Source organism: Semicossyphus pulcher, unplaced genomic scaffold (genome assembly GCF_022749685.1).
Source record: "Semicossyphus pulcher isolate SPU_LCO1_2020_fin unplaced genomic scaffold, fSemPul1.0.p SCAF_16, whole genome shotgun sequence".
Taxonomy (NCBI): Eukaryota; Metazoa; Chordata; class Actinopteri; order Labriformes; family Labridae; genus Semicossyphus; species Semicossyphus pulcher.
Genome location: NW_027211670.1, coordinates 22,608,673 through 22,622,528, shown reverse-complemented (window position 1 = coordinate 22,622,528; position 13,856 = coordinate 22,608,673). Strand labels below are relative to the sequence as shown.

Here is a 13,856-nt window from a genome sequence, read left to right as displayed (position 1 = left end):
CACTGTTAAGATCATGCGCACGTTATGCATTCGGTTCAGCACGCTCGATATCAGCTCAAGATGGAGATCTATCGTCTGTTCGGTGAAGTAGTTGCCGTTGTTGTGTTGCTGTTAAGCAAGTGACAGCGTGACACCAACGTGTGCTCGCTGCTACCGGAAACAATGGACAAGAGAAGACGGGCACGAGAAGCTGTTCGGCCTAGGACCAGAAATCGCTGCATGAAGGTCTGCATAGAAGCAAAACTTTTGGACGACGTGCGGGTCCTTTACAAAGACCTTTACGTTGTGTAACGTAAACTCCACACATTTACGTCAAGACGGAGGGCATGCGCATCATTTTGGGCCTTTTTATTCTGACTGACGTGTTTATATGGAGCATTTTTATTCAGTTTGAGCTTTTAAACCGATTATAATCAGAATATAAGGCTCCATGTAAACCCAGCTAGTGATGTAAAAGCTGTGTCGAACATGTATTTATCACAGGTGTGAATACAAGTTTAAATAAAGTGTAAAATCACATAAATCAATGCAACTCTCAAAAACAAAACAAGCTTCAAACTTTCAGCTGCAAACTCGGCTGTAACGACGGCAACCTTCATCATGCACAAGAAAAAATGTTTGCAATCCATAAGAAATTAATCAGCAACAAGATAATTAAGATTTTTACATTTTAAGAATGGAGGATTTGGATTAGACACATGGACTCATTGATGTTGTGTGAAGAAAACGTCAGCTAACAACAGAAGGGGGTTGGATATCAGATTTTCATCTCCTGTGGAAATCAAGTCTCTTACTAACGGCTGTCGTCTCTCAATCGGAAGGTTGGGGTTTCGATCCCTGACTGTTACAGTCACATGTCAAAGTGTCCTTGGACGAGACACTGAACCCCAAATTGCTCCCGGTGGCAGGGCCATCGTGTATGAATGCACAGATCATTAAGGCCATGTTCACACGTATGCAGGTTTTTTCGATGTGGCTTGTTCTCTGTGTTTTGGCGTTTCGTCCACACAAACGCCGTTTTAGGTCACCGAGAACAGATCTTTTTTAAAACTCCGGCCAGGGTGAGGACTTGTAGAAACTCTGTTTCCATGGAGACGTGTGACGGGGTAAAAAGCGTTTTTGGCTTGTGACTTCAGGCTATGCAGCGTTATCTCCTCTGTGAGGTTTCAAAATGACGGACGTAACATAAACAGTGATGCTTAAACAGGACTTTGTACATGTGTACACATATATGTACAGTTACTCGTCTACTGCATTGAGGAACTAAGGTGTCAGGATAGATTTTGACTGGCCGCGATTCTTCTTCTTCTTCTTTTCATGACTGGGTTATATAGCCGCCAGTTAGTGTAGCATTCTCCTGACAGCGTTTCTGTTTTTGCGTTTTCGTTTGGACGGGGATTTTTTTTTTAACCCTGCTCGTGTGGACGGGGTTCTTTTTGGAAACAAAGGAGGCAAAAACTAAATTTTCAATAATAGCCGTGTGCGTGTAGACGTGGCCTAACTCTCACATGTTGTTTGGACAAAAGTGTCTGCTAAATAAAATTGTAACATTGTAACAAGAGCCAAACACGCAGCACAACAAACAGTCCACCAACCAGGCAGCACGGCCAAACCAGGAACACACATGTCGGGTCATGTAGTGGCTCACACCAACAAGCTTTTAGTAGCACTTCAAGCTTCAGCAAGGCAACACGTCCACACACACTCTGCTCCGCACTCTCCAAACTACAGTCGAGTTTCCATCACAAACTACCGTCCTATCTTCAAACACTGAAGCTGCAAACAAACACACTCCATGCTAGATGAATCTCCTTCTTCACTCCATAAAGCACACAAGCACTGTCAGACTGACGACCTCTGTGACTCCTCCTTCACACACTCGCACAGAGTCACAGCGTTTAAGCCAAGTTCACTCTGCCATCGAGCCGTCCGCACACCCGGCCTCACACACCTTGAGTATGACTCGTCGGCGGAACACCCTGGTGGTGACAGTGGTCTCCTCGTCAGAGCTGTTGTCGTCGGCTCTAACGCCCCCCTGACAAGCAGTGTGACATTAATGACCCCAGTGTGAGAGAGGGTCAAGTATTCATTAGCAAATGAAGCCCCTTGAATGCCTCAGACAACGTATGAATTTAAATAAAACATAAAACAGTAAATACATAGAAAAGTTTCTGATGGTACACCCTGTCTTGACGAGCGACTCTCACCTGGACTTTGTGCTGGGACCTTTCACCTCCCTCCTCCCGTCCACTGCTTGGTCCCGCTGTGCTGCTGTCCTCCTGAGATCCCTTCCTCTTTGCCTCCTTTTCCTTTCCTTCCCGGGCCGCACCGCTGTGACCTCCGTTCTGTCTGTCGGCTTTAACCGGAGGCTGCTCCAATGAATCAGCCAGACTGTCGGGGCTGCGGGAGTGAAATATATTGAGGAGATAAATACACAAAACCTCTGGACTGAGAGAAAACCTTGTGTGTAAATCTGATGACCAACAAACAGGACTTCAGGGTGAAAGCTTTTCCCACCTGCCCTGCTCAGCGCCAGCTGCTGCCGACTCTCCGATCACGCCGGACGTCTCGCCTCTCCAGCCTGCAACTGAACACATGTCTTTCTCTGCTTGCCGCACTTGTTCGAGGATGGCATTCACCCTCTCCTCTGTCATCTCCTCGTCCTCCAAGCCTCCCTCCAGCTTTATATCTTCCAGCAGACTCTGCAGCCGCTCCTGGGTCATCTCCTCGTCTTCCTCTTCTTCCTGCCTTCCGTTTTCCTGACCAGTGGCCGCTTCCTCTCTTTGGTTTTGCTCCAAAAAGACATCTTTCCCTGCCTTCACTTCTTTCTCTAAGGCCTCAGCGTACCCGTCTGTTCCCATCCCTGATTTCTCTACTGCTCTTCTGTCGTTCTCCGGCCTCTCGTAAGAAGCCAGCCCTGTCTCTTCTTCTGCAGAAATCTGTCGTTCTCCAGTGGTCAAAGCTGTATCTTCGGCCCCAACGATAGGTGGCGCTGTGGCATACGAGCTGGGGGCTGGGGCCACTGTGACGGGGTCGCTGCTGGAAGTACTGGTGGTCTGAGTGAGGGAGAGGTCGCTAGGTCTAGTTAGCATGTTCTTGCTAGGGGAGTCTGCGCTAAAATCGCACTCGCTAAAGAAGTCGTCAGAGCGCAGCGGGGTGGGGGGCTCGTAGTTCAGGTCTGAGGGGGTTTTCAGCTCCAGATCTATATTGTGGTATCCTGGGATGGATGGCAGGAGGAAAGGATTAGAGGGTAAGGGGATGAAGAGGGAAGGGAAAGAAAAAAGAGAGGGGGAGGAAAGGAGGGGGGGAAAGGGGAGGTAGAGTGGTGGAGGTGATGATATGAAAAACACTTGTAACATCTGAAGGTAGCAGTTGTCAAAAAGTCACACAGGTGTAACCCAAATACGCTGCATTTTAAGAGTTTTTTTGGCCACAAGGGGGCAGCAGAGCAAGCTGTAAACACAACCTTATCAAGCACACACTGAGCAGCGTTAGCGTTCATTTTAAGTTCACTTTTAGTGACCTGATAGTCCAATATTCTTCTGCTCTCTCTTAAGCTGCTAAATACTCCACTTTGATCAGCAGCTAGGTGCTAGATTTGTCGTGTTCTTAGCAGATTGTGTTCATTCACTTTGGTTTCAGGCTTTCCTTTGCAAAGGCATCCTGGTCTGTGCACCGTGCACGTCTGTGCAAATATTCCCCTTTAAAGTAATAATCTGGAAGATTTTCATGTAAATAAATGTCTGTTAAGTCACGATCTATCGCAGAATGAGGTAACACAATGGTGATTGAGCCTATGGCCCAGTTAGTGACGCGTTTTCCATCACCCAGCAGTGGTTGGTCTGCCAGAGAGGGTAGGCAGAGCTAAGCAGCTGCTTTGCCGCTCTCTGCAAGTGTTGCGAGTAAACAGTAATCTACTACGTCTGGATATCTGGGAAGTGTGCTCCCGCAATAACCGTTTATCGCCACAGGCCAAAGAGAAAGAGAACAAAACCGAGGTCTTCGAGATTACCGTTTAAAATCAGAAATTAAATGAGACGTTTAATTTGCATTTGTGTTTGGCATGTTTGCTGCAGTGTATGCGCTTACAGCTCGTTTTGCTGCCTCAGATATGCCCCCAAAATAACTGTGTTAACAAACAAACATAAAGGGCACTCGTGTGTGACTTCTGAACCAGCTATACAGAGTAGACACATGACAATATAACAAAGAGATGGAAACAGAATATAAAGACAGAATATAAAAGAAACTTCACATACGCTGTAGTTCTATAAATCTAACATGAACATCCAGTCAAACTAAAGTCATCTTTGATGTAGTTTCTGGTTAAATTTGCACTTAAGTCAGGCAAGAGTTTGGTGAAAGCACTTCACTTTAGACTCTGAAGAGCCATTGATTTCAACAGTAGTGAATCAAGAGAGGGGGGCACAATACGGCTCGTTCAAACAAGCCTGCCGTCAGCTCATTTTCTGATAATTATGTCAATTTAGGAGTAAGAGCAAAAGCTTGAGCAGAATTCAGATAGTTAGAGAGGAGCAGAGCAACCAAAGCCGGCTAAATGTAGATCTCAGGAACCGAACGATCCCGCCTGAAGTAAGAAGGAACACCAGGAGGGAGGGGGGAGGGAGGAGGGGAGATGGGAGGCGAAGGGGGAGAGGGAGAGTGATGATTTAGGGAAGAAGAAGAGGAACAACAAGGTAGTGGAGAAGGAGGAGAATTGTTAGGAACGGGAGAGGATGCAGGTGAATAAACGGCAAGAAGTGGAGAAGTGGGAGGAAGTAGAGGAGGCGAGGAGGCACATGTTAAAGAAGGAGAGGAAGAGGAGGGAGGAAGAGAAAAGGGAGAACAAACAGGAGAAGGTGACAGGGGTGGAGGAGACAAGGAGAGAAAGGTGCAAGAATCGGGAGAAGGAGAACGAGCAGGAGACGATTTAGCAGGTGTAGGAGAGGCGGAACGAGGAGGCGGTTGAAGGACAAGAGGAGAAATGGAGGATGAGAGAGGGGACGAGGGGAGGCAGAGGGGAGAGGGAGGAAGGTGGCGAGGAAAAAACGGAGGAGGGGAGAAGAATGGGGAGCAGCTAAAAGGGCTTCGAGGGGAAGAGGGGAGAGGAGGGGAGTAAGTCAGAGCGGTGAAGTGAGGGAGGACGGGAGCGACAGGGAGGAGGTAGACGGGAGGAGTGGAAGGGGGAGATGGGAATTGAAAGACAGAGAGGGAAGAAGGGACGACAGGAGGGGAGTAGAAAGTGAGAGAGGACATTTTTCTGGATTTAAAACGAGGGGAGGAAAAGGAGAAGCGGGTAGAGGAAGGAAGGGCAGCACGGAGAGGGGAGGCAGGCTGGGACTTTTTAGGGAACAGGGGGAACGAAGGAGACCTGAGGAGCTTTGGAGCTAAAACAGTTACCACAGTTCACAAGAGACACAAACAGAAACATTGTTAGACGAGACTCGAGTGAAGAGACAGCAGAGACAGACGAATGCTCAGACAGTGAAGTGAACTCTGATTGATGAAGTTTCAGAAGCTGCAGAAGCGAAGATGTTGCACACCAGAGTCATGGGATTGCTTATCTCGGTCGATAAGCAAGAATAGACCTCTTTATCGACAGCAGCAAGAAGAACATCCATTGAAGAGCCAAAGTAAAAAGTCTTACATGAGCGTGGGATTAGGGATCTAGGAGGTGTTAAGTTTGCTGAGCTGCAAAATCATTTTAATAGAGGGACTAAGAAGACGTAGGAGAAGTCTGAATGCTAAAAAAGGCAGGATATTATAAGTACAAATTTCCCCAAGGATAACCCACATGCTAATTAATGTTTGACTAGCCTCCAAACAGCAGCTGTGTCCCAATTCCATACAACATACTATTTACATACTATGATACAGTACGTCATGAATACAGTCAAGCTCGAATGTCAGAGACAATATGACTTCAAAGACGTCAGTTGGCACATTTTTTGAGGTTTAACATAGTTGCTATGTTTGCTCTGTGCATTGCATTATGGGTAAATATTGTGTGTTGAGTGTTTCTGTCTGACTGACTAGATTTTTGAGAATATGCTCTGTAATTTAGTCCCTATTTAAGCGTTCAACAAAGGTTATACGTCAAGGTACATATTACTTTGGGGTTGCCGGTAGCCGCAATTCAGCTACAGGAAGAGGAAACGCTGGCAGCTAGCTAGCTGTGTTGCACCATCAACTCCTCCATCAGAGTTTGAACCAATCAACAAATGATAAATAGTTTGAAGGGAGGTACGAGACAGGAGTCGATGGTAAAAATAAGTGTTTTTAATAAACTGTGCAAACTTACTGTCACATTAATGACCAATGCTACTAGCTAATACGCTAATGTTTGGGAAGGAGCTAAATGAAGTCTGATAAACTGCCTCGAGTGATGTCACTTGATTGAGCATTTGAGTCTTAATCTTAAAAATTTAAAAAGAAATCTGAGTGTATGAAGTTAGAATCAGTTCATTTTGCCCGACCACTGTAGACCCTCGTCTTTACTTGAGGCTAATCGCTACGTTAGCTACTCCTAGCATAACATGCATGAATCTCTGACTACTTTCTGCTTAGAGTTAGCATGGAATTGGGACACAACTAGTTTTTTTTTCACACTAGCAAGGAAATAACTGTATTGGAGTTTTATTTATTTAATTTTTTTTCCAGAAATTTGAGTTTTTTTGGGTCAAGTCAACAAAAAGTAGCCCTTTATAGCCAGCACCTAAAGTAACTCTCTCACTGTAGACTATAAATTCCTCCCTATGCCTTTTAACACCCATGTTTCCAGTAATAACATTGACATAACGTTGGAGTCCTCATATAACAGTCCTGTTGAAAAGGCTTTATGGTTTGGTGAAATGCTAACGCTAAAGCCTGCTAGCTAGCTGTGGATGTCAGTAAGTTAGTGCAGTGGCTGACGGGGGAAATCTGCACCTATTGCCGAAGAGGTTGAAGATTGCAAGCTCCCTACATGACTTGTTGAAAGCTGTTTGTGCCAACAGGGGGCACTGTTGTATTTCCAGTGTTACTCTAGCAAGCCTGAGCTCAGCAGCGAGGGGAAGAGCAGAAGCTAGCATTGAATCCAGAAGTTAGAAAAAAGAAGCCATTGTTGGAAGTTAGCTGGTTAGTTGTGCTTAGGAGGGGATTTTGCTGTAGGAGTTAGTCACTCAGAAGCAAGAAGAGGAGAGAGGAGGAGGAGGAGGAGGAAGAGGAGGCAGGGAGTCTGCTGGTCTCAAAGCAGGAGAAGCTACAGTGGAGCGTAGAGGCTTGTAGGCTTGGAAGAACTCAGGAGATGACAGGTACAGTACAGCAGTGACACAAAAGCATAATTATACACTGCACACTTTGAAAAAGGGTGTTTCATTTTCAACACATCTGTGAGTATAATGGGACAGAGCACGTCCTGCTCAACACAAGGGCTTTGCAAATACACACTTGTGGATGTGTTGAAAAGGCTCCACCCATTTGGAGAGTGTTAAAGGTGTATTTTTAAAGGCCAACATCAGAGCAGGCAGCCTCTCACACAAAGCATTAGCCATGCATTTTGTTGGTTTGTTTTATCTGTAAAATGTTAGTTTCACTTAAAATCATCTTTGCAAAAAGGTCATCTTTACATCATTGTTAAACAAGGCAGTAGTTACACTGATCTTTAAGTTCAGTTGACATTCAGAAACCTAAAAAGGCAGATTGGCAGTGAGGCTCATATCAGAAGTTTGTCTCAAAGTGTGCCTGGCTTACACTGGCTAAATCTCAAGGTGTATCTTCTGATTACTGATGAAAAGTTATTTGATTTGACTGGGGCTTTTTGTTTTCTTCTAGTGGATCAAGGCTACATTAGCCGCTACTAGCATAACACACCCAAATCTTGTGTTCCCACAGGTAATTTTTACATCAAGCTCAAGGCTCAAAATCTGTTGTATCGTTGTTTAGCTGCATTCAAGATTTGAAAATCATGCAAAACTGAGGGAATCTGACAAATTGTTGTTATTTTACTGCTTTACGATTGATCAGCAACTGAAAAGCCATTGATTGGGAAAATCTGGAAGACACTGGGTCATATTTAAAGGTAAAAAAAAAGCTAAGTCAAGTCAGCTAACGTTAGCATTCAACTGATTCCTAGCTAAAATGAACGTAGCTTGCTAACGTGTTGCTAGATAACACCACTGTCTGCTAGCTAACATACAGTTTTGCTAGCTAACATCAATGTTTGCTAGCTAACATGAACGTTAGCTATAAAATGTACAATCTTTCTGCCTATTGTAACGGTAAAATAAGATAAAAAGGGATTGAACGCTAATGCTAGTTTTTGTCTAACTGTTGCTAACTTAAGCTAATGGGTTATTTACTTTGACATATATAGACGCAGTGAAATGAGAGCGATTAGTAAAGTCTTAGCAAACCAGGAAAAGAGCATTTGAGCTTCCCACACTGAGCGTGATATCAATGTCTGCAGTCTGAGTTTAGCTAATGGCTCTTTAAAGATAGTGTTTGTTAACGTATCATTAGCCTTATTACTGTAACAAAATCATTTATAATACTACAACCAAAGGCACGTTGATATCAAACTCCTGAAATGTGCCTCACTGGGTCTGTCAGAGTCAGAGAACACTGTAGCTGCCACATTTCATTTTCATTAAAGAGAAAAGAGAGAAAGTTAGAAGGAGAGAAAGACTTGCAACACTGCTTAAAGCAAACATGCTGTTATTATAGATTGGTTGTTATAATTATGTTTTTATGTATTTTCTAACAGCACGTGTTGCTGGGTCATCTTTACATACACATAAACATAACTATGGTTGAACCAGATCATTAACCGGTGTCCTAACCCATCTGAAAATGTGAAAAGATTATCAGTACATTTATCAGCTGGGGCAGAGACACAAGTTCAATAGAGGCTTACATTCGCTTCAGGATCATGCTTTTGAAACAATCATACATATTTAAAAGTGTCATGCACCCAAAGTGGTACAGAGTTATCAGATATTTTTAAAATATATCACCCAAAAAAATCTATCACTTGCCATCAATGTTCCAATGACTGAGTGCTTCAAATTAAATGCACTGCCCAGTGTTGGAAAACTAACAAGCTGACTGCTTGAAAAAGACAACTAATGCTATTACTACCTGAAGGTCCATTAACTGTAATGAGCTCAATGAAGCTGCTGGAGCATTAAGTCACTTTGGTTTAAATTGAATTATCGTCCATTGTTTGGTTAAGCCTGATTGGTTCTGTATTTTGTTCACACAGTCAGGTCTGACTATCTGGCTGAGAGAGGAGGTGAAGAAGGGTGAAGGGATAGACTGAGAGATAGACTGAGAGTTCAGCTAGGGTGGGCTACACTTTACCATCGGACTGATCCGGGAATACTGCGTTATCATCGGCAAAGCAGCGTGTGCCTGATATGTTACCGTAGTCAAATATGGGCCCTTCCAGCAAAGTCACAATATCCAACCGATTGATCTTAGTCAGCACCGCAGTTAAAGCATCCGCTAGAGAGGAGAGGGAGAAAGCGATTCAATGTTCAGGAAATTATAAAACATGTCGTTTTGTATTTTGTCAACACGATTAATTTTAGATTTTAATGCTTTTTAAATAAGTATATATTTATTGTAATTACAAGAGAGAGAGAAATATGACGGCGATATCACTGTCTTTCTTTTACTACTTACTTGTGGCATTTTTACCGTCCCTGTGCACCCATTTCTTTAGGAGCATGAAGCTCTGTGCTGTCAGGGAGTTGGGGTTCTCCACTCTGATGAAGTTGATCTCGTCCACAGAGAAATCCATCTCCCTGGCCAGCTCTGCAACAGAAACCACAAAAAAAACATTATTCTGGACATTTCAAAGCGTTGGAGTCTCTTTTCTTTTGCGGTAACCTGTGCTAAATATATGACAAATAATTGAGAGGTTATTGCAATGTAATTTTCTTTCATATTTTGCAGCCCTTTATTTGATGACAAGCTGCTTCCTGTCACATTATATGGGGTGCAAATAGAGGACACTGAGGAAAGGTTAACATATGAAGATTTGAAATATGAATATTCATGTTGTTTTGCTGGTTTGTGTTACCTTTAATATGTCGCCTGGTGTGGTTTTTCATATAAGCCATTTACAGGTTTCTCCTACACCTACATATGCTTCTGTATCTTCTTAATGTGCTTTTATGTTCATTGGTGAAACTAACCACTAACTAAATAAATAAATGAAATAAAAAGTGAAAAAATAAGCAGATTTAAAGAGTTCAAAACCAAAAGATATTCCCTTTATTTAATTGTTAAACTGCTAAAAGTGGGTTATCCTCATACTGAATAAGCTAGACCCGTCAGATAGTTTGATTTCCAAAGTGACATAATTTATCACTTGTCAAAACAACAGCTGATTGTATTTCTGTCCATAAACTAATCGTCTAATTGAGCAAATGTTTCGGCTTTAACGACTTGTGTCAACACACATTTTCATTCGTGTCCTTAATGAACCTTTGCTATATGATTGTAGCAGCAAAACAACGTGCCAAACCCAGTCTCGAGATAATAACGGAGTGAATTTCTGAGGACATAATGTTCAGCAGAGTTACTGGTTCACTGCAGCTCTGCAACAGGAACACACATTAAATATGGATAAGACTACTTTGCTCCTCCTTGCACTCACCGCACAGGAAAGACAGACACACAACGACAACATTCTCGCTCACACACGCCTCAGATGTATGACTGTGCTCACACGATTACTGTGCACTCACATTCACACACACACACAGGGTGACGCCCACACACACACACATACAGGCAGGCGTGGGACAGTGCTGCAGTGCAGGTGGTCAGGCTTGGACTTAACTGCAGAGGCCACGCCCTTATCGACTCGAGTGCTACATAAATATCATCCTGCTAGTTTTCTAACACACAGAAAGAAACATGACATGGAAGAATAGATCGCTAAAGAAGCTTTTTACAATGATAATTAATCAGACTCTCTATATTATTCAGCCCCCAAAATCTTGTCTATGTATAAATCTTGGAAATTAAACTGCAAAATTACAACCCAATGCAAGACTTCAAAACGCTCCGACTTTTATGATGTGTCATAGTTATGATGATGTATGAGACTATAAACACCACTGCAGTGCTGCTCAGTTAAGTCACGCTATGTCCACCAGATGGCAACAAACGCTGTGAAACTGCAGGTTTGAGAGCTGAGCTCAGTCCTGCTCATTCATTCACACGTGGGCGGTCTTTGAAACGCACACACTGAATCCTCTTTGCTGCAGGACGGGTGTCATATCTACTCTCATGAGTGCATATTTTAGCCTCTGGTTGGTGCAAACTGCAGCATTCTGACTGTTTCTCCATGTTGAACCATTACCATACTAAAGATGGTGTCCTTGTATTGCCCCATGCTTGTTTTTGAGTGTGTAAAAGTGGGATGTGTGCATACTGACCAGTCCAGCTGAGTCCGAGGTGGTCGGCTACTATTGCCATGCGGAGGTCTGTTCTCTCACAGGGACTCTGAGGGCCTGTGCGAGGACGCAGGGGAGGGCAAGATACAAACAATTAACATTCAATATTATGACAACAGACCTCACAAATTAATTAAATGAGGTTCACAGTAAGAGATGGACAGAATGACGCCTATAAAATGCCCGCAGACGGGATCAATGACACTTAACTGAAGAAACAGATTGGGATTGTGAACTGAAAGTTTGTCTATTTCAGGCGGTAGACTTTAATGTGTTTTTAAATTAACCTGTTTTTCACTTCTTTATTTATATTCATATTAAACCCTGCAGTGTTGGTGACTGACAAAAACAAAGACTAACTTTAGCTCACTGTCCCAGGTCTCACTTTCAGAAAACAAAACTGTTTTTCTGGCCTGACTATCCTCAGTGATTCTATGAAAATAATTGATGCCTTCCTCAAGAAATAGTTCACATTTTGAGAAATAACTTGCTGAGAAGTATGGGGAGATTGGTATCACTTTTATGTCAGTTTACTACGAAGCTGGAGCTAGGAGACAGTTAGCTTAGCTTAGCTTAGCTTAGCATAAAGACTTGAAACGGAGAAAATACCTAGCCTGGCTTTGTCCAATATTTCTATCAGCATCTCTAAAGCTCACAGATTCACATTATATGCTTTACATTTTATTTAGTTTAATCCACAAGAAGTTGAATTCAGAAATCTGGTTCAATTTAGGATCAATTGTCAAACATTTCAGTGCGTGAAAAACGTCAAACCTTGGGAAACGCAAATATGACCTCGATATGGGATTAAAGACTGTTCTGCTGTAAGCGTGAAGCTCTTCATACAATCTTTGGTAAATCATACAACTAAGTACTCTAATAATCTAACAAGTAATTATTTAATTAGATTGTTGCTTCTATATTTAATATAATAGCTACTTTGACACTAACACTAAGAACACCTGAGTCAGCTGATAATACGCAGTAAGATCTTGAATGAATGAGGATCTGTGAGGCCAGAAAAATTCAAACACAAATCACATTGTCAAACGTAAAATATTAGATGTTCAGTAGTATTAGTAGAAAAGGTTCAGAGTTAAAGAGTTTCGTATCACGTCACTAACCACAAACAATCTACCATCAGGCAACATTACCCACTGAAAAAAGCAATTCAAGGCTGTAACTTGAAATCAAAGCTAATCCAGCAGTTTTCCACCAAGTTGCGAATGACTAACTACACTGAACCCCTCTCGTGCAGCATGTGATTGTCAAGTTCAGCCGATGAATTGTTTTCGCAGTGTCTTCAGAGAGCAAAAAAGTTCCACCAAATGATATCTACAGACCAGGCAAGCAGACCAAAACAAACACAAGTCCATATTTCACCAAACAATCTTTGACATCAGTAGGTCCTAATCATGTCGAGGGTGGAAGAAGTGGTGTGATGTCGTGTGGTGAGGTGCAAGGCTAACCTGTCGTGTGAAATGAAAGTGAGAACGTGTGTGGTGGCCTTTATGACGCCACCGTTAAAGGGGATGCAGACTCACTCTTAACTTAGCCCGTCAAATGTTCTTACTTGTAACCGATACTGACATCTAAAAGGTGTCTGCCTATACTTAAATTGCATCCCTTTGGCTTTACTTCTGTGCGCCAAAGCTCTCACTAGCTACCAGCAATAATGAATCCACTGCAACTTGATACTGAACCTGACAACATGGACTAAGGGTGTTAAGGTTTGATCTGGAGTAAGGGTTTGAGTACTGCTGATTCTGCAATCAATTCTTTGTGTCTTAGCCTTTCCCTCTGGGTCTAAATCAGACAGCACAGGACACAGATAACAAGAATGATAGGAAGAAGAAGAAGAAGAAGAAGAAGTGACAGCTACACTTACAACGTCACATCACAAAGCACCCACAACGGCTACATGCATCTCATAGAGGAAGATAAAGTAGAACAAGTTTTTAGAAAGAGTTTACAAACTAGTCTGGTTCTCCGTGACAGGAGCCGTGACTGGTTGATCAACCTGACTCCCTTCCTCCTTCTCCATCTGCTTTTGCTCCTTTCCTCCAAGTGTCCGCCTACTTTTCCTCCTGCTCCTCCTCTCACTGCTGGCCTGCTCAACCTCAGCTCTCACATCTCTAGCAGATGGTGTTGATGTGGTGGTGCTGGTGGAGGTGGAGGTAGAGGTGCGTGAAGGGCGGGAACTTCTAGATGCTCTAGATGGTTCTGACAAGGAAGTGTTCCCGGTAGTGCTGAGGCTGCAGCCCTCCTCTTCCTCAGTGGGCAGTGTTTTCCCCTCTAACTTTGTCTCAGCCTTCTTGGGAATGGTTTGGTCCAAAAGGTTTGCTGCCTGGCTATTCACAGATCTTGTTTTAACATTTTTTGAGACTACTCCACAGTTTTTTCGCCCTG

The 13,856-nt window shown here is 43.1% G+C and overlaps 1 protein-coding gene across 2 annotated transcripts in view; it reads right to left on the bottom strand.

Moving 5' to 3' along the window:
- LOC138593971 (ankyrin-3-like) overlaps positions 1-13,856 on the bottom strand; it is a 155,295-nt gene that overhangs the window by 4,943 nt on the left and 136,496 nt on the right. For both annotated transcript variants that reach the window (XM_069665058.1, XM_069665059.1), the window contains 5 exons: positions 11,430-11,504; positions 9,664-9,795; positions 9,340-9,483; positions 2,518-3,217; positions 2,208-2,400 (listed from right to left, as the gene is read on the bottom strand). In XM_069665058.1, the coding sequence (XP_069521159.1) occupies positions 2,208-2,400; positions 2,518-3,217; positions 9,340-9,483; positions 9,664-9,795; positions 11,430-11,504 (1,244 nt within the window). The remainder of the gene's footprint in view (positions 1-2,207; positions 2,401-2,517; positions 3,218-9,339; positions 9,484-9,663; positions 9,796-11,429; positions 11,505-13,856) is intronic.